The sequence below is a fragment of the Pongo abelii genome, chromosome 2 (genome assembly GCF_028885655.2).
Source record: "Pongo abelii isolate AG06213 chromosome 2, NHGRI_mPonAbe1-v2.0_pri, whole genome shotgun sequence".
Taxonomy (NCBI): Eukaryota; Metazoa; Chordata; class Mammalia; order Primates; family Hominidae; genus Pongo; species Pongo abelii.
In genome coordinates, this window is record NC_085928.1 from 159,063,898 (window position 1) to 159,085,008 (window position 21,111).

Consider the following 21,111-nt stretch of genomic DNA (forward strand, 5'->3'; position numbering starts at 1 on the left):
AAGATGAGGACCTGAATTTTATTTGAATGCAAATGTGTGGAGACCCCTCTCTTCTTCCTGATATTCTGTATGAATAGATGAGAATGCTCTGCTTTAAGACAAGCCATGTCTTGTTCTTCTGCTAAGGGGCAGTTACTCATTTAACCTCTGTGTATGGGTTCTCTTGTCTCTTGTCACAAGTGGAAGGTTGTAATATCATTGAGGGAAGAAAGCAAGTCTTAGATTTATTTTATTCACAAGGACAGTATTTGGCACATTGGTGGACATACCATGCGTGTAACAATACGCTTATTGATTGCACTGAATTGACAGCTCTTCACCCATTTCAGGGTGAATGTCTTCTGCTCCTGTGCTTGTTAGCTGAGGAATTGACTTCCTGCATCACTGGAAGGAACCCCTAGACTTCCTGCTGCTTAGTCCCGTAAGGTCAAACCTCCCATCCAGTGAGGTCCATGGAGATAGTGCCCATATTCACATTCTTCTCCTTTTCTTACCCCAAGGATCCCTCCTGTCTTTCTATCCCTTCCAGGGCTACCGTTTGCTCTCACTTCTGAAGTCTCCATAGAAGGCTAGTGACAGAATGGGGCTTAGTGTCCTCAGCCACTTCCTTCTTGCTGTTTCTGAAAACAAGGGAGTTAGCCATTTTTGTTTAAAGGCTTCACTGCTAAACACTGAGAGGAACAGAATAAGCAATAAACTATCAAGTAGGAGTATCACAAAAATGATTCTCAGAATCTCACACAATTTTCCCTTGTACCTATAGCAGTCTGTTGGTGACCTCCCCGCTACACTTCCGGAGGGTGAATTTCACCAAGGTTCCCGTCCCCTCACGATTCCCTCTCTCCAGATTAGATATTCTACTTCTTGCCTGGAGGTCTGAAGGCACAATTAATAATTGAACAATTAATGAGTTAGTCACTATCCAAGTGTTTGAAGTCTGAAGTGGTCAGGGCATTCCAGGAAAGTGACTGTTTTTCAGTGTTTCTCTTCCTCTACCCAGGAAATAAGTTACCTCAGGCCTGAAAGAAAACTGAAGTGTGGTCCACAATATTTCTTACTTTTACCTATTCTCTCAGACAGTATACATGGGTAATTCCAGTTGCGCGTCTGAAAAATCTAGGACATCAGGGCCAGTGTTTGTCAAATGCCATGATGGTAACTTCTGGAAGCAAATGGTGTAGTCCAGGGAGAAAGGAGAAAGCTGCCCAGTCCCCAGAAAGAAGCTGCCTAGCTCTAAGTGGCATATGCATTTGATTAACCCAATCCACTCACCCCCAGGACTGTTGCCTTCTTCAGAGTTCATATGCTCGAGACTCCCTGTCAGAAGCCAGCGGGTTATAAATAAAGTTCATTTGCACCTGCCTGGAGTGTTGGAAAACAGCTGTCAGCACAGTGATGACAGCCTTTGTTTGCTTCTGGTGGAAACACAGCTTGTTTTCTTTTTCTTCCTTTTGCTTGTCTGTATATCTAATTTTTCTACCAAAAAAAAGTCACATTACTTTGTAATAAGGAGTAAAATCACAGTTTGTTGTTGTGTTCAGAAGGAAGTGTCTCCCACTGTGTGCATATACCTCGCACACAGTGCCATTCTATTGTTTATATTTAAAAGATGATGTTTTGTTGTTTGTTTGTTTTCAAAAAGGAAAATCTATGAGAGAGAACATAGCCTGGGTTTTGGCAACACAGAGTCGGAGGGGAGGTAGGCTAATGAGTATGAACATACAGTCAGCCAAAGGGATAACCTCTGTTGTTTGACATCAGAGTAAAGTGACCACGGTTAGTGATAATGTATTATAGATTTCAAAGTAGCTAGAAGAGAGGACTTAAATTGTTCCCAGCACATAGAAATGATAAATAGTCAGTGATGGATACCCCCAAATACCCTGGCTTAATCACTACATATTCTACACATGTAACAAAATATCACACGTACCCCATAAATGTGTAAAATAGTATGTATAAATAAAAAGTAAAGTCTTAGCTCTTCTTCTTATGCTGAGATGACCTTGCAAAAATCACTTTGAGCAGAAGCATCTCCACTTGTGAAGGAGCATGATACCTTCTTCACAAAAAGGTGAAGAATATTTAAGGTGCTCATTTGTGCTTGGAATATTATGCATGGCTCAATAAACATTTGCTGTTTTTCTGCTTTCTTTCTCATCCTGACCCTGAAATTTCAAAGTATCTTTATAAAGCAACCGGTATTCATTTCGTAGAAATTTTAGAAGGAGCCTCAACATTTTTCCAGTCTGACTTTTCTGGAAACCTTCCCACAGCTTCCCTTTCCAAGGGCCTCTGAGCCTTGGCAGAGCCCAGTCCATGGCTTCCTTGTGAGCAGGTGGCCTATTCCACGGTAGGACATGTCTCACCATGGTAATAATGTCACTTGCTTTTTATTTAGCTAAAATTTGACTCCCTAAAATATTCAACCTATTTCAACCTCTAGATTCTCAATGAAGAACTAGTAAGACTTCCGGTTCCACCTCTTAATCCTTCAGCTGTTACGTAATACCAGTACCAGGCAGGGCCATCGCATAATGTAGAGCTTGGTCCAGGCGTGGCAGAGAACTTCTTAAGTGACACAAAGCAAATGAATGAATCATGCCCCTGGCAGTTGGCAAACTTTCTAATAGTGGTGTGTTTTACCGCCTCCCACACTCTCTAACTGCTCTTCCAACAGTGTCTTCTCCCCAGTCAACTCATCGGGACCTTTTCTCTCCCTCTCTACCAATGCCGACCTTCCTTTCCCCTTAGCCTTAGTGAATGATGGTTTCTTTATTCCTATATGGAAGACATAGCTGAAAAAGTTGATTAGGAAAATTGTTTTTGCTAATTCCATCACATCTTGTAGGGAAAAGATAGAACTTAGTTACTTGAGTAACAAGTAGAGAAATACAGCAATCAGACAATAAAATGAATAGTTGCTTTTTGCCTTAAAAAATTATTTTAAGTCTGAGCTCAATGATACACAACTAGACCATCAAATTATTTTGATATTGAGGAAAACAGAAGCTCTTTTGGTTAACCCTGCATTCCAGGCTTTCAGTGGAAAAGACAAAGACACGCACTGTACACCATTAAGTACTTGGGAGACATGATTTTAACCAGGATGTAACTCAATTATATTAGTGATTCATAAAGAGTCCGGAGAAAATATTTCTTTATTTGGGCATGGGCACTGTCAGATTAAAGGTGCAGTGGTTCTAAATGCTGTTTGTTCCAGCCCTGTCTTCGATTGCAACAATGTGAGTGTCTTGTCTGTGCTGGTGGATTATTAACAGAGGTTATTGGTCTCCATGGCAAAACGATTGAATGATTGCTCTGAACGTAATCTCATTTATGGGGGTGCAAAAAACAAAGCACTTCAGGTCAGGGAGAATCTATAAATGTCCATTGCCATCGAGGTTCTGCTATTTTTGAGAAGCTGAAGCAACTCCAAGGACACAGTTCACAGAAATTTGGTTCTCAGCCCCAAAATACTGATTGAATTGGGGACAATTACAAGGACTCTCCGGCCAAAAACCCTTGAAGAGGCCCCGTGAAGGAGGCAGTGAGGAGCTTTTGATTGCTGACCTGTGTCGTACCACCCCAGAATGTGCACTGGGGGCTGTGCCAGATGCCTGGGGGGGACCCTCATTCCCCTTGCTTTTTTTGGCTTCCTGGCTAACATCCTGTTATTTTTTCCTGGAGGAAAAGTGATAGATGACAACGACCACCTTTCCCAAGAGATCTGGTTTTTCGGAGGAATATTAGGAAGCGGTGTCTTGGTGAGTAGGGAAGCCTTAAAATCCCCCTAAGGGAGATTTTCCCTTCCCCACAATCCTTTTTAAATCAGGTACTTATTGAACAGGGAGATATTTAGTTGGTAATAGAAGCTCAAGCATTGCATGATGAGAGGTCAATGCCTTAAATTTTTTCTCGTTTCTGTTAGGATCTGACAAGGACGCATCAGCTAAATTTACTAAGTAATTAATCTGTAAGCTTGGGCTGACAGTTCTCACGGGTCATTTGAGTCCCATGAACCGAAGTGAAGGTCACGTAATTTCTTGATTCCAACAAGATAGTGCCCAAAACAATAACAACAACAAACCCACGATGCAAACCCGCTAGAAAAGCAAATTGACTTAAAACCACCAAGAGAAGCTGTTGTCAGTGTGGTCGTCTTCCACTTAGGACCTAATGATTTCTTTACCTCTGGTTTCCAATAGAATTGGGAACCTCCGTTTGAGAGAGTGAAAGGGAGAGAGACTCACTTTTCATGACAATTGAGGAAAAGTTTCTTATTCTTTTTTCTAACACACCATCTAAATGGAAACTCAGATTTTGAAATCTTGCCTCATTGAAGCTGGTTAGTCAGCCCAGATGGAATCTAACTCCATAGCACTCCATTACCCCTCCAGCCATGCTCTGTTACTTTGCCATTCCCTTTGGGCCTCCAAGTCCCTCACTGTGGATGGGGCTCCTTATACAGTCAGGCAGGCTCGGGCCCTCCCTTCAACTCCTGGACTGTCTCTGAGGTGCCTCTCTTCCTGGTAGATGATCTTCCCTGCACTGGTGTTCTTGGGCCTGAAGAACAATGACTGCTGTGGGTGCTGCGGCAACCAGGGCTGCGGAAAGAGATTTGCGGTGAGTTACCATGGGGGGCAGCTACTAGAATTACTCCAGGGTGCTCTGTGTTTTTGTGCTGGGCAGCATGGAGATGGAGACAAGTTATCAGCTCCAGCCAGGACTCTGGGAGCAGCTGGTGAGGGGATAAAACTGTGATTTTTCCTGCCAGTGTGAAATAATAATAATTTTCCAAAATACCATAGCCCTCATACTTATAGGGTATGAATACTGTATTAGATTTTACAAACCAACAGGGATGTCAGAATTGGAGATTCAGAGGGGTCCCATATACAGAATGCGAGCCTGGAAGGCAGAGATGAAGCTGCAGCATTCCTCTGCCACTGAGAGGCCATAAGAACTTGGACAAGTCATTTCCCTTTTCTGGCCCTGAATTGCCTCATCTGCAAAGGGGACTTGGGACAGGACAAAAGATGGTATCCTCCCCTCCCCAGTAGGCTTCTAGGTTCCTCACCCACACCACTTCCGTGTTCTCTATTTCTGAGGCCCAGCGCCTCTGGCTTCCACCAGGCTCTGCCTCAGGACTTCTGTTTCCTCTCTTGTTTCATGCGGCCATCGATCTTTTAGTAGGTGAACTAGAGACGTTAGGCATCAAAGTTCCAGAGTGCAGTGGAAAGAATGCTGGGACATGGGGACAGGACCCATTCTGCAATTAAGCAAGTCATTGTACTGCTCTGCCTCCCTTTGCTCATGTATAAAGCAGGAAGCTGGACTAGACCAGAATTTCTCAAGTATGGGACAAGCTCTGGTGCTACACAGATGTGCTATATCTTTCAACAACACAGAACGTCATTCCCATTCAATTCTCCTTCAATCCTTTTGAATCTATCAATCTATCAAGAAAAAGATCTTATTTTGGTAGACATAAGTCTTTCTTTTTTCTTTTATTTATTTATTTATTTATTTTTTTGAGACAGGGTCTCACTCTGTTTGGCCAGGCTAGATCTTGGCTCACAGCAGGCTTGAACATCTGGGCTCAAGTGATTCTCCCACCTCAGCCTTCCAAGTAGCTGGGAGTACAAGTGTGCCACCCCACGCAGCTGATTTTTTGTATTTTTAGTAGAGACAGAGTTTTGGCATGTTTCCTAGGCTGGTCTCAAACTCCCAGACTCAAGCAATCCGCCCACCTGAGCCTCCCAAAGTGCTGGGATTACAGGTGTGAGGCACTGTGCCCAGTCGTCTTTACTATTTTTTACCCTTTATAATCTCCCTTTCTAACAAAGAGAGGACAAGTCTTAGGCTCCAGGAATGAATGCAACATTATTTAACTAAAATGCAACTATATTGTGTTTCTATCTGCCAATGATTCTAATTTTTCATTCATATAGTGATGTAAATGAATAAAATGAGAGTTGACAAAAAATATTAAGAGTTAGATATATTGATGAGGCAGAAATGAAGCATAGTAGAACTGGAATTACTGGTCTGAAAAATGAGGAAGGTCAGTTTCTCCTGTAATCTCCCATGGTTCACATGTCCACCTAAAAGATTCATGAACCACAATAATGAATTAACCACATTTACTTTAACTTCCTAAAGGGAAAGCTGCATCTATCCATTCTGAAACAGGATCCTTTTAACATTTCTTTCTTAGCATTATTTGTTCATTTATTCAATCAAAAAATATTGAGCATATGTGAAAGGCTGAGGCTGGTCCGATGTGCATACATTACAGTTTCCATGTGAGTTCAAAGGTCAAAGAAAATATAACATCATGAGTCCCAAATAAGTATTGATAATTGTTATGTTAACATTTAAAATCATCATTTACAAAGAGTTTTTAAAAAAAAACCCACAATTTAATATAATCATGTAATATATGTTTTATATAACAAAGGATATTTTATGTAATTATAAAGGAAAAGAAGATATTTATAACTTATTTTCCCCTTGAATTATAATCCCATTATATGTTGTGAACTTTTGGGGGATAGAAGTTGGAGACGAGGATTTTTTTTTTTAATTAGCAATTAAGAAAATAGGATGAAAAGAAAGAAGAGTCATTTATTTTATAAATCTAAAATTTCACCTGGTGCTGAGTAAAAGGCTAAAGACTGGCTAATATAAAATAAGGGATCTTTTGTTTGCTTGATTTTTGTTTTTAGGTTTACATATAACCACAGTGAGAAGTGAGATAGCATTCTAAGTATTACACAAAACTTGGTTTTTAAAATTAGATGTAAATGAAGTCCAAGATGAAGGCAAAAAAAAGTTTGTCTTTTTGTTGTTGTTTGTTTGAGATGGAGTTTAGCTCTTGTTGCCCAGGCTGGAGCGCAATGGCGCGATCTCGGCTCACTGCAACCTCTGCCTCCCGGGTTCAAGCGATTCTCCTGCCTCAGCCTCCCAAGTAGCTGGGATTACAGCCATATGCCACCATGCCCGGCTAATTTTGTATTTTTAGTAGAGATGCTGTTTCACCATGTTAGCCAGGCTGGTCTCGAACTCCCAACCTCAGGTGATCCGCCCGCCTCGTCCTCCCAAAGTGCTGAGATTACAGGCATGAGCCACTACAAATGGCTGAAAAAAAATGTTTTTATAAGCACATTTCATTAAAAAAAAGTTTTGAGTCAATAGGATCTGAAATATTTGGTCTTCCCAATACAGATTGTCTGTGGGGGCTGTCTAAGCCTCCATGTGGAAACTGCCCTTGGCATGAATTGAGGATAACTCCTCCAAATGACCAACTGACCATCCAAATGATGAGGCAGTGTCCATCAAAGGACCAGCTGTGCCAGGTTGTAAACCAAGGCACCTAGCACAGCTGCCCTGGGCCAGGGTCTACCACATGCTGGGTAGCCAGCAGAAGGATTTCTTGTCTTTGATTTTTTTGTTACGTTTTGTTTTGTTTTGTTTTGTTTTGTTGAGACGAAGTCTCGTTCTTGTCCCCCAGGCTGGAGTGAGATGATGCAATCTCAGCTCACTGCAACCTCCACCTCTTGGGTACAAGTGATTCTCCTGCCTTAGCCTCCCGAGTAGCTGGGATTACAGGCGCTTACCCCCATGCTTGGCTAATTTTTTTTGTATTTTTGGTAGAGACGGAGTTTCACCATGTTGGCCAGGCTGGTCTCGAACTCCTGACCTCAGGTGATCTGCCTGCCTCAACTTCCCAAAGTGTTGAGATTACAGGCGTGAGCCACTGTGCCTGGCTGATTGTTTTGTTTTTTAATCAACTGCCAATTTTTAAAAATTCAGAGAGAGAACATAAGGTATCTAGATATCTGACTTTTTTTCCCCAAGAAATAAAAAATTAATCTGGCACCCCTAGCCTGCATTTTGGCACAACAGCAGCCTTCACTGGGCCTGGCTGAGCTCCACAGGGCCCACCTTGGCTGCTCTACTCAGTTAGGGTCCCTTCCCTGCCCCTAAGACCATTGAGCTCATGCCGCCTGCTTCAGACTCTTGTTTGCTTAATGTTATGTTCTAAGGCTTTGGAGCATCAAACAATAATCATTTCTTTTTTTTTTTTTTTTCTTTTGAGATGGTTGGGGGGGGTCTCACTATGTTGCCCAGGTTGGTCCCAAACTTCTGGAACTCCTGAACTCAAGCAATCCTCCCCACTCAGCCTCCTGAGTAGCTGGTGCTACAGGTGCTCACCACCTCACCTGGCTAATCATTTTTCCGAAATGAGGTATTTGCATTTTGTCAGACAAGAAGCAAAAACTACAGACTAATTTGGAAAGAACTGCTGAAGTTCTGAATTATTTTCCAAAGGCTCACGCATTCCCCTCCAGACTCCAGCTCCTTCAGGGACACGGGGCTTCTGTGGAGCACTGCAATAGGGAGCATTGCATAGGGAGCACTGCATAGGAAGCCCTGCAGGTGGAAAGGCCTGTGAGGCAGACACAGACTGGGCCACCAGCTGCTGGGCTGAATCCTCTGTCCTCTCTACAGTTTGCTCTCTGTCGTTTATTTTCCTGGCTCCTCTCATCTGCATTATATCTTTCTGGAACATTCCCCAGAGGCCAACTGCACCATTCTCTTCCCTTTCCTCGGGTAGCAAAATCAAGTAGGAGATAGGAGAAGCAGGATGTGGTAGCTGCAGAGATAAAGCAAGACAATAAGCTGGAAAGAATCTTGGATCACCTGATTCATAGTTTCCTGGTAAAGCCGAGAAAATGGCTCGCCTCTGAGGCAGAGCAAGACTGAAGCTCAGCTCCAAAGGCCTGCGCTCTTTCAAATAAATTAGGCTAAAGGAGAGCCGGGAAAAGTGAGCCCTGGAGCAAAAATAGTGAGAACCCCGGCCTGGGTTTGTTTTCAGGTCACAGCTTCTTCCTCCCAAACCCGAGATTCCCGGTGGCTTCTTGGCAGCATGTTGGTGACTGGTCAGCATCTCCTGCCCTCTAATCCTTCTAAAAAATGGATCTCTCAGGGCCCAGTGGGGCAGCAAATTAATTTTGTCAACTTGTTTATGTTAAGTACGTGTTTTATTAAGAGCCTTTTGTAAATCTTGGATTTGACTCAAAGGAGTGTCTTTAATAATGAGACCAAAGGTAGATTGATGAGGATATGTGTTGGGTAGGCAGGCATTTCACCATCCTTAAAGCATATTAGATAGATCAAGGCCCGCCCCACCCATAGGCAGGGCCAGATGATCAACCTCCCTGTTTTGAAGAAAGGTCTTGGTCATGTCCTAATGCAGTCTGTGTGCTGTGGTCAGCACTTCTTCCTGTGCCTGGCTCATCAGTGCCCCCTAGAGACGCCTCCTGAGTGAGCGTTTCTGGGGACTCCCTCTTGCAGAGGTCCTGCAGGCCAAAAGCATCCCTAATCTACCTCCTCATTCCTTGGAATGACAGGCCAACTTGAGGAATATTTAAGAAAGACATTTCCTTTAGAGAAATGGAATATATTGAAAGAAAAAAAATAAAGAATTTTATTTCTTCTTTTTTCCAGATGTTTTCTCCCTAAGCACCTATTTTTATTCTACTTCTACATATTTTATTTTATTTTTATTTATTTATATTTTGAGACAGAGTCTCGCACTGTCGCCCCAGCTGGTGTGCAAGAGGTTGGCGCGATCTCGGCTCGCTGCAACCTCCGCCTCCTGGATTCACATGATTCTCCTGTCTCAGCCTCCCTGGGATTACAGCCGCCGGCCACCACGCCCAGCTAATTTTTTGTATTTTTAGGAGAGACGGGGTTTCACTATGTTGGCCAGGCTGGTGTCAAACTTCTGACCTCTTAATCTGCCTGCCTTGGCCTCCCAAAGTGCTGGGATTACAGTCGTGAGCCACCATGCCGGCGTCTTCAGTAAATATTTTCTATGCTTCAAAATCCTCTGCTACAAAATGGATCGTGGCAGTTACTGTCTCTCATAAGGATGTTGTAAGTTCTAGGGGAAGATTTTGCAAGCATTTGGTGTAAGGGAAGAGGAGGGAAGTACCAACCAACTGCCTAGGGTATGGAGGACACATAGAACCTCAATAAGTACTTGCTGGATGGATGAAATAAGTGAACACCTAGGAGAGAAAATGGGCTTCCATATTTATCACACTCAATCCTCACAATAACCCTCTGATTTCAGCATTAAACTCCTCATTCTATAAATGAGGAAACTGGGGCTCCTGCAAGTTAAGTTTCTGACTGCCACTTCCCCTACTCCTTTCCCAAGCCTAGCCCAGGCAAAAAATAGAGGATATTAATTTTTAAGAAGAAAAAACACTTCAGGTAATCTCTATTCCTCCTTACCAAGGAGGAATGTCCATGCCCTAAGGACATGCTTTGGCCAACATAAGCACCTACATGACCCCAGGACACACCATGTATGGAGACAGCTGGGATCTGATGGTACCTGTCTCCAGAGCCCAACAGAAAGGGAAATCTTCAAGCTGGCAATTGGTGAGTTAGAGGACATGATTGCAGGCCTTCTTATCTACTCTTTCAAGGGAAACATTTGCAGCGTATGCTATATACATTTCTTTAACAATGTGAGCAGAATATGTGCACTGAGCAGCTGTGAGGGAATTAGCCCGTTGAATTTTTTCTCTCCAGAGTTATGCTCTCTGTATTTGTGGAAAGTAAGTGTGTGTGAGGATATGATAACAAAAATACTATAATATAATAATGACATTGATCAAGTGCTTGTTAATGTCATGGGAAATTATCCAAACCTTGGGAACAGGAAAAATAATTCTAGGTGTCCTATCAGTGAGGCACTGGGGATTACTAGTAGCCTATTCCGCCTGGAGATGATCTGATTTTCGAGAGGTGTGTTCCTTTACTAATTAGGCTATCTTACGTATTATCTGTAAGGCAGGTACTTACTAATGAGCCTTATTTTACAGAAGAAGAACTGGAATAAAAAAGATTAACTTCCCAAGATCATGAGGGAGGAACCAGAACTCAGATCCAGATCCATCTGCCTGTAATCCATACCTTTGACCACAACACAGTAGTGTCCTTCTTCACCATTTATTCACTTAGACCAGGTAGAGCATGCCCATAGCACAAAAACCGCAAAGGAAGACTCCCTTATCTGATTCCAAAGTCTGCCAACTGCCCTCCTCAGAGGTCCCCACTGTTCTCAATTACTGTCTCCTTCCAGAGATATCCCAGGACTTTTGCCTATTTACTGTAAATAATACCAATTTTGAAGTGTCTACCCTCTAATGTACTATACTTGGTCTCAAGAATCTTTCTTTCCTTTTTTTCTAGACAGGGTCTGGCTCTGTTGCCCAGGCTGAAGTGCAGTGGTGCAATCTCAGCTCACTGCAACCTCTGCCTCCTGGGCTCAAGCAATCCTCCCACCTCAGCCTCCCGAGTAGCTAGGACTACAAGCACACACCACCACCCCTCACAAATTTTCGTATTTCTTGTAGAGATGGAATTTCACCATTTTGGCCAGGCTGGTCTCAAACTCCTGGGCTCAAGAGATCTGCCAGCTTTGGCCTCCCACAGTGCTGGGATTACAGGCATGAGCCACCAAGCCCAGCCTTTCTTTATTTTAACATTTTGTGTCATGAAACTCATGACAAATTGAAGTTATTCTATGCTGGCTTTTTGACCGCTCATATCTCTAAGAATTGATTCTAGAGAATTTGTCATTTTTAAGACTTCCCATTGTGAAATAACTTAAAGCAACATGGCACAGCATGCATCTTGCTTCCTGTGATTTATCCATAAAATGTGCCAAGACGCCCCTCCTTCATAGAATCTGTTTTTCTCTGTGACAACCTAGTCTTTCATGAAGACGACTCAATCTGCCATATGTCAACAAATGTTTCCAGACCACTCAGAACCTCTCTCTGAAAGGGCGGTAGGCAACATTAGAAGAAACTGCCCTAAGTGTAAGATTTCTCTTGCTCTAGTCCTACAGTTATACTAGCTGTATCTAACTGAACAGAAATTTGGTTGGAGCTTGGAGGCGGCTAAGAAACAGAAAACCAGCCATATAAACTCTCAGTAAGAATTGTAGGCCAGGTATGAGGGCTCAGTAATCCCAGTACTTTGGGACGCCAAGGAAGGAGGATGGCTTGAGACCAGGAGTTCGAGACCAGCCTGGGCAACACAGTGAGACCCTATCTCTATTTAAAATAAACTAAAAAAAAAAAAAAATGTAGCAACATTTTCCAAAGTGTTTTCTTACAAGGACTCACAGGAGAAAACAACAACAACAACAACAAAAAAAAAACCTTACAGGATCCATTAAGAATGGAAAACTGCAAGTACAATGTATACCCAACTGCAGGTATAAAGCAAATCTGAACATAAAACCATGTCTTATTTTCCCATGAAGAAACTTCAAAAAAGCTCTTTAACCAACAATAATATATAAACTTTCAGTGACATAAACATATTTTAAATCATGTTACATAAAATATGAAATAATTTTAATATATTGATTGTGAACTGACATTTCTCCCATTTATTTATTTATTATTCTTTTGAGACAGACTCTCACTCTGTCACCCAAACTGGAGTGCAGTGGTGTGATCTCGGCTCACTGCAACCTCCACGTCCCGTGCTGAAGCAATTCTCCCACCTCAGCCTCCCGAGTTGCTGGGACTACAGGCACACACTATCATGCCTGGCTAATTTTTGTAGCTTTTGTAGAGATGAGGTTTTGCCATGTTGCCCAGGCTGGGCTTGAACTCCTGGGCGCAAGTGATATGCCCACCTCAGGCTCCCACAGTGCTGGGATTACAGGCTTGAGCCACTGCGCCCGGCCCGTTTATTTTAAAATAAATAAATATTCATGTTTCTTTTAATCAATGTCTTTGTTACTACTAAAGACACACTTTGAGCCATCAAAAGACTCCCACAGCACATCTTCTTTTCCATTTAAGTCTGAATACAACATTTATGTGTCTATGCATGATGTTGTCAGGGGAAATTTCACCTTTAGTCACAAATATCAATTCTCAAAAGACAAAGACAATGTTCAAACATTCCTCCTACAGGTGCATATTAATGATCTCCACAATTATAAACACGAAGTGTGCTTAGTTTAGAATGCAATTTATTTATTTATTTATTTAATTTATTTTTTTGAGATGGACTCTCGCTCTCTCACCCAGGCTGGAGTGCAGTGGTGCGATCTTGGCTCACTGCAACCTCTGCCTCTCGGGCTCAAGTGATTCTCCTGTCTCAGCGTCTTGAGTAACTGGGATTACAGACATGGGCCACCACACCCCACTAATTTTTTTTTTTTTTTTTTTGGAGACGGAGTCTCGTTCTATTGCCCAGGCTGGAGTGCAGTAGCGTGATCTCGGCTCACTGCCACCTCCGCCTCCCGGGTTCAAGCAATTCTTCTTCCTTGGCCTCCCGAGTAACTGGGAAAATAGGCATGCACCACTGTGCCCGGCTAATTTTTTTATATTTTTAGTAGAGATGGGGTTTCACCATATTGGCCAGGCTGGTCTTGAACTCCTGACCTCGTGATCCACCAGCCTCGGCCCCGCAAAGTACTGGGATTACAGTCGTGAGCCACCACGCCAGGCCTAGAATACCCGTTAAACTATAACAAGGCCTAGAATACCTTGTTAACTATAATATCCGGAACTAGGAACTATGGGTTCAACCTTTTTATAATAATTAATAAATATGTGTTAAGAAAAAAATTTTAACACAATTCTGTCATCTAACAATGATTGAGTTGTTTCTGACTGATGTCTTCTCTATGCAGTACTTGGTTGTTCAAAATAAAGTGTTTGAGGAAATACATTATTGTCTGATAGATGAAATAAGGACTCAACTCTAAGGTAATTCCTCCATTTCTGAGGAATAATGTGAGAGTGAATGATTTTCCTTATATTCCAGCATATGTAGTAGATTTCCTTCTCAGAAGTTTACACAAATTCATGTTTCATAAGTACTATATTTTTAGAAGTGCAGCAGGAATGAAACTTAGTTATGTAATCCAGCAATTCTCAAACTTATTCAACCTTACATCCTTAGGAAAAGAGATTGCCTGTTCTAACATGAGAAATTTACCAAAATCTTCACTTACTTCTGACCTAGGTTAAAGCCATGAATGTTCTGTATGCCGAGAGTGGATTTAGATACCCTAAACATAAACAGCAAGGGGAAAAATCTAAACAATTAGTAATATGAAACCTTAGTCATTGAAAACATGCAACAAGTCATTATCCAGTGCCTTTGATAAGCTAGGAAGAAGGAAAATTTTAAGACTATGCTAAGTGTGAAACAATGCCCTATCTTCAAATAACTTATTGTCTGTGACTTCAAGGAACTTGTGCTCTATTTGGAGAAAACAGCCATAAAAAGCTATGCATTAGTTGGGCACGGTGGTGCATGCCTGTAGTCCTAGCTCCTTAGGAGACTGAGGTGGGAGGATCACTTGACACCAGGAAGTTGAGGCTGCAGTGAACTGTGATTGCACCACTGCACTCAGCCTGGGTGACAGGGCAAGACCCTGTCTAAAAACAAAAACAAAAACAAAAAAACCTATGCATTATTGTATTAGAGGCATTGTGCTGTGATAGAAGTTTGTGCAATCTAGAGTACAGGGGTTGGAAGAGATGAAGAATGAAGGGTCAGTTCTACAAGGAGAGTCAGACAAAGCACATGAAGTTAGAGCTCGGTATTAAAACGTTGCATCAATCAGATGAGTTGGCAAAAGAGTTAAATTTTCTATTAAAAAGAATTTTTTAAAAAGTTGCATCCAAAATACCTTGATATATGATATGAAAATGAATCCCAGCTAAAGTAGAACTCCATTATTACATAGATTCCAATCACCCAGGCACGATCAGGTCCTCTTCACCTTCAAACCTCACCTCATCCCAGCTATGTACTATGATAATATTGTTAATAACATGAAAGGGGAAAGGGAAAATAGCTGACGGTTAGCTTAGGTTGCCATGTCTAATGTTCACAACAGACATTTAAGGTGGGCTCTATCATGCCCATTTTAAGATGATAAAACTGAGGCTCTGATGACACATTCATTATGCAAAGTCATTACACAGAGAAGACTAGCAAAGCTGAGATATGAGCCTGGGTCTGGGTCTGCTGACTTTAAATCCTGTCAAAGCAATAGAGGTGATCGTTTTCTGCCTCTTCTTCCAAAATTTTAAATGTTTTCATGCTACTTTCTAGCTACTGTCTAGAATGGATATTGCATAAGTTCTTAACATCCCTGGGCTACGTTTTTTCATCCATAAGAGGGAGTTAACCTAGTTGGACTCCAGGATTGCTTCTGCCTTTCGCAGTCAATAATTCTATTTTGATTTTATAATTGAATAAACAATATGGTAGTCTAATCTGTTTTTCATTAATCTCCATCATAGAAAAATATTTAAAAGAATGGAATTTTTTGGATTGTTTAACCTGAAGAAGAGAAAATGCTCCAAGGGTGGAAGGGGTGAGAGATATCAAGGCAATCTTCAGATATTTTAAAGACTGATGCCAAATGGAAGACAGGTTAGACTTGATCTTTTTGGCCTCAAAGAACGTAATGAGGGCCAATGAGGAGGAGTTCTAAACTTTTACTGTTTCTCATAAGTAGAACCTGCCTGTCACATGAGACATCACAGTGACTGGCCTTAGCAGGATAATTTGACCAGAAAACTTAAGATTACTGCCGGGCCAGGCACGGTGGCTCATGTCTGTAATCCCAGCACTTTGGGAGGCCGAGGCAGGCGAATCAATTGAGGTCAATAGTTCAAGACCAGCCTAGCCAACTTGGTGAAACCCTGTCTCTACTAAAAATACAAGAAAGTAGCCGGGCGTGGTGGCACACACCTGTAATCCCAGCTACTCAGGAGGCTGAGGCAGGAGAATCCCCTGAACCTGGAAGGCGGAGGTTGCAGTGAGCTGAGATCACGCCATTGCACTCCAGACTGAGCGACAACGGTGAAACTCCTTCTCAAAAAAAAAAAAACATTACTGCCAATCCTAAGGTTCTTTGATTCTATAATAGATTGGCTTTATACATCAGCCCCGGGGAGGAGAGTTTATCTTTAACAAGATTAAAAGGCCATGGCTCAAATGTAACAGAACCAACACCTCCGTCATCAGTGAAAAAGAAATGGAAATGGGGGTGAAGAAGGGAAAAGAAGACACCAAAATTCATTCTAAAAGACCCCACAGGCCCCATCTACTATAAAGACTAGCTCCTACCCCATAACTTCTTGTAGTCACCATGTTCAACAGCAGGTGGATTAGGTTTGCTGAGTGTATCCTCTGCACTACCTAGAGAATGTGACTGTCTCTCTTCCTCTCTTTCAGATGTTCACCTCCACGATATTTGCTGTGGTTGGATTCTTGGGAGCTGGATACTCATTTATCATCTCAGCCATTTCAATCAACAAGGGTCCTAAATGCCTCATGGCCAATAGTACATGGGGCTACCCCTTCCACGACGGGTAAGACCACACCCTGCAATGCCCACCTGTCACCACAAGGGGCGTGGGCAGATAAATGGCCCAAGAGGAGAGTGCACACAATGCCATGTCTTCATCCTTATGCAAGCCTCAGGCTTGGTGCTCCTTTGAGGCAGAGCTGGAGTTGTGGAATACAGCAAAGTTGCATAGGACCTCACCTCTAATTGCTCCTTTGACAGACCCCAGGAGAAATAACTAAAGGAGGATGGATGCCTCGTTTGGCCTGAAGGAAGGAAGAGATTTGTTGTGTCATCACTTGCACCCAAATATTTATTAGCAGCAACACAAGGCAACTAATAATATTAATAAACAGCGTAATAGTTTTCATTACAAATCTTATAATAGAAAACAAGAATAATTACCCACTAACTGGGCCCAAGAGCTTTCACTAATACCCCAAATTGCCTATAATTAAACAATCATTTAAGTGCAAATGTACAGAAAACGACATTGAAATCATTGTAGGTTTCTCATGTTAATGTTAACAGACTCACTAAAATAACATTTCATGTTTTTATGGTACTTTGTAGATTGTGAAGATCTTTATCCCACAAATTTATAATTTAATCTTCATAGTAACCTCAAGAGGTAATTACTCTGTGCCAAGGCAGGCTTAATAAGTTTAACCAGCTTCAAAATCGCATTGTTAGTTGAGGACAGTGCCAGGGCTCAAACTCAGGACTTCTGACTTCAAGTCTTAGCCTTTCACAGTACACATTCTTCTGTCCTGCACTGACCAGGACGGCGCTGTTCAGTCCAGTAGCCAGCAGCCATATGGAGCTACTTAAACTCAAATTCATTTATAGAAATAAAGTTAAAAATTCAGCTCCTTAATCACACTAGCCATACTTCAAGTACCCAGTAGCCATATAGGGCTTGTAGCTACTGCATTGAATAGCGCAGATCTAGAACATTTCCGTCATGATAAATGGATCTGTTAGGCGAAGCTGCACTAGACTTTAACCTCCAAGGGGGCTTGGAGCATTTTTGTTTTGTTCACTGTCTCAGCCCCTCTGCCTGACAGTGACTGGCTCATCCCACAGAGTCAGGAAATATAATTATAGGGTCTTCCTGCACATGAAGAATGGATTCGTGCTTTAAAAAAATCTGTAGAACACCAATATATTAACTCAAACCTCTACATATTCATTTACTGTGAGATTCTAAAGAATCTTAAGAATAGGCTTCAGGCTGGGGAAGTGAAGGGGCCTAGTTCTCTGTGATACATGGTCTCAGTTTGTTCACAGACGTCCTACGTGAAATATCCCCACCTTTCTCATAGTTAAGCAATACAAGGTCTCTAACATCCTCATACCTTGTGCAGCGGTTTCCAAATACATTTAGTTTACTGTGTGAAAAGCCCTCTTATCATGCAGAGAGGACTGTTGGGGCTGTGCTATCAGGGGGTTGGCTTGCTTGAGCATCGAACTCAGATCCCAGTAGGCTGAGCCCCCCAACCCGCCCCCATTGAGGCTCTTCCCCTGACAGCTCACTTTCTCCACCTAGGGGTGTGTGTGTGAAGCTACAGATTATGCCTTTCTTCAAGGAGCCCTCTATTAATTCCAGCAACATCAGTGCCACAGTAAACATATTTTTCTATTTTTTCTGTTATGTGAATAATACTACCCCAGAAAATTAAAGTCAATTGAAATAAATATATGTCCAAAACAAAGGAGGGAGAAAGAGAACACGACAGATGCCAAAAAACACTCCAAAGCCAGGCCTCATATGTCCTGACTGCAGGAACTAACACCCTCCGCTCACACACGCACGCCCTACTTGAGATGGGATGTGATCAATGCCCAAGGTCAGGAGTGACAGCTGGCCTGTGGGCCACCACACGAAATGCCAAACGAGGGAAGGACAGGAAACGACTTTTTGAAGTTTCCCATATTAGTACTTCTGGAGAAGCAAGTTTTCATTCTCATTGCAGCCATTTATTGTGCATTGCTCTGTAATAGATGCTTTCAAATAAGTTATTTTATCTACCCCTTACAACAGCAACTAACCAGTATCAAGAACAGGTACTAGATTATAAAGATTTAATAATAAAAATGGAATAGGGTAAACCTTGCAGGCAAGTGGGAACATTTCAGAATTCTCTATTTATGTTCTGTTCACTGTACAGCTTTGTTGATTACCTGAAGGGAGAATGATTTGAACACCGAGACATCTGTAGAGCTGCTTCAAACTATAATGTGATCAAAAATTACTGTACAGGGATGTATTACAAAACCATATATATCACAGTTTCCAGATGATTTATAGGCTGTTTAAGAATGATTTTGACTCCTTATGTTTTAATTTAATCCCACGTAAGATGTAAGACTGCTCTTTGTGCAAGGTATAAAATATGCCATGATGGCTACACGAAGGGCATTCAGGGGATGGGCCCAGGTCTCACTGCACTCTCTTTGCCATCTGGCAAACCTTCAGCGGCATTCTGTTGTCTCCTCAAATCCTGTTTCCTCCCTTCTGAGACAAGAGCTCACATTCCTCTTTGATGTTATCTACCACTGCCAGCTGCAAATCTTCCCTCTGACTGCAGAAGTTCACCTTGAATTTCTTATGGCGATAATTGAAACTTCTATTGCTTGGTGTTTTCAGTTAACAAACTGCTGTCACCTACATTGTTTCATTTGATCCTCACAAAAAGTTTATGAGATTATTTAACTCTCCTTCAGAGGCAGGACAGCCGAGGCCCAGAGAGGACAAGTGACTTGCCAAGAGGAATACAGTTTCTTAGTGGCAGGAGCTCAAATCCAAGTTTTCTCACTCCAAGTCACAGTGCCTTTTCTAGAACACAATTTATATTGACTCATACTGTCCGCTTTTTGCCTAGATTCCCTGTTGGCAAAACTCATGGGATTCTACCTCCTACTCCTTTTACTACACAGTACTATACTTGTATCTGATAGTTAAAAAGGGTGTATGGACTCTTCTTATCCACATAAGCATATAGCAACTGTTGTTATAGCTGGAAACCTAACACTCATACACAGCTGCTCAGAGAGTAGAAAGGATCAGTCACTTGTATGAGCCAAAACAAGAAAACTCAAGACAGTTGTCATTTGTCCCTTATTACCAAAGGGCAGCCATGGTGGCAACTTCTTCTTCTTGTTCTTGTTCTTCTTCCTCTTCCGTCTCCTCTTTTTCTTCTTTTCCTTCTCTTTTTTCTTTCTCTCCTCTTCCTCCTTTTCCTTCTTTTTCTTCCCAATGATTAAGTGCTAAGTGTTTTTATGTGCATTATCTCACCTAATCTTCCTCATAAATCTGAGAAGAATTTTTATCCCTGAAGAAGAAAAATGAAGCTCAAAAAGGTTAATTTTCCCAGGGCTCCATGGCTAGTAATTAGTAGAAGGATTTTTTTTTAATTGGCTGGGAGTGTTGGCTCATGCCTGTTAATCTCAGCACTTTGGGATGCTGAGGTGGAAGGATTGCTTGAGCCCAGGAGTTCAAGACCAGCTTGGGCAACATAGGGAGAACTCCCCGCTCCAGCGCCTCTCTCTCAAAAAAAAAAAAAAAAAAATTAAAAAATTAGCTGGGCATGGTTGTGCATGCCTGTAGTCCCAGCTCCTCCAGGTGCCTGATGTGGGAGGATCATTTGAGCCCAGGAGTTCAAGGCTGCAGTGAGCCATAATCATGCCACTGCATTCTAGCCTGGGCAACAGAGCCAGACCCTGTCTGAAACAAAAAACAAAACAAACAAAAATATATATATATACACACACACATTTATATATCTACATATGCACATATCTACTTTTATATATATGTATATATATATGCATATATATGTGTGTGTGTGTATATATATGTAGTCAGTATCTTATTTTATGCTGAAGCCTATCTCAAACATGGAACAAAAAACAAATAGACATGGTTCCTGCCCATCAGCATGTGGGTGAGGGTGAACACATGGAACAGATCCTCATAACGCAGAAAGTGTGAGATGGAGAAGGAGTGCGGGGGAAACTTCTTCGAGAAGGTGACATGGGCTGATTTTGGAGGATGAGCAGAAGGTTACCTTCCAGTGAGGGAGGAGAAGCACATTTCAGGCATGAAAAGGCTGACATGCTCAGGGAACATCAGAGCACTGTGTGGCAGAAGCTCAGTGTGAATGAGGAGAGATTTGCAGAAGGGGCCGCCACGCGATGTGGTGAGACTGAGAGGCAGCCAGACCTTCAGGACATCAGGGCACAGCAGGGGACTTCAAGCAAGACATGGCATGGCTACTTTGGACTTTTAGAGGCATGATGGTGCTAGTGATGTGGAAAGTGAATAGGAGGATTCAGGAACTAAAGAGAGACAAAAGCTGGCATCATAATCCAGATAAGATGGTGAACATTACCCAGGCAGCAGAATTGGGGCTCAAAAAAGACAAATTTCAGAGAGTGTTTGAGATGGAGTCACCAGGTTTAGGTGTGAGGAGAAAAGGGGAAGGTAATCAAGGTGGACTCTGAGATTTCGAACTTAGTGCACAAAATCCAGGGCTCTGCAATACCATAGCATTTAGCACTGTTTTCCTCAGAAATGTTTTTTGGTGATAATATTAAGGGAGGAAGCAAAAGTAGTTAACTCATTCTGTCCTGAGAACCATATTAAAGAAACACCATAGAAGGAAAAAGAAACCTGGGCATTT

General features: G+C 42.1%; 1 protein-coding gene across 1 annotated transcript in view; it reads left to right on the top strand.

Moving 5' to 3' along the window:
* Positions 1-3,212: 3,212 nt before the first annotated feature.
* TM4SF4 (transmembrane 4 L six family member 4) overlaps positions 3,213-21,111 on the top strand; it is a 28,946-nt gene continuing 11,047 nt past the window's right edge. Inside the window, exons 1-3 of the mRNA XM_024244353.3 lie at positions 3,213-3,767; positions 4,537-4,626; positions 16,315-16,451. Of these exons, the coding sequence (XP_024100121.1) occupies positions 3,594-3,767; positions 4,537-4,626; positions 16,315-16,451 (401 nt within the window). The 5' untranslated portion in view covers positions 3,213-3,593. The remainder of the gene's footprint in view (positions 3,768-4,536; positions 4,627-16,314; positions 16,452-21,111) is intronic.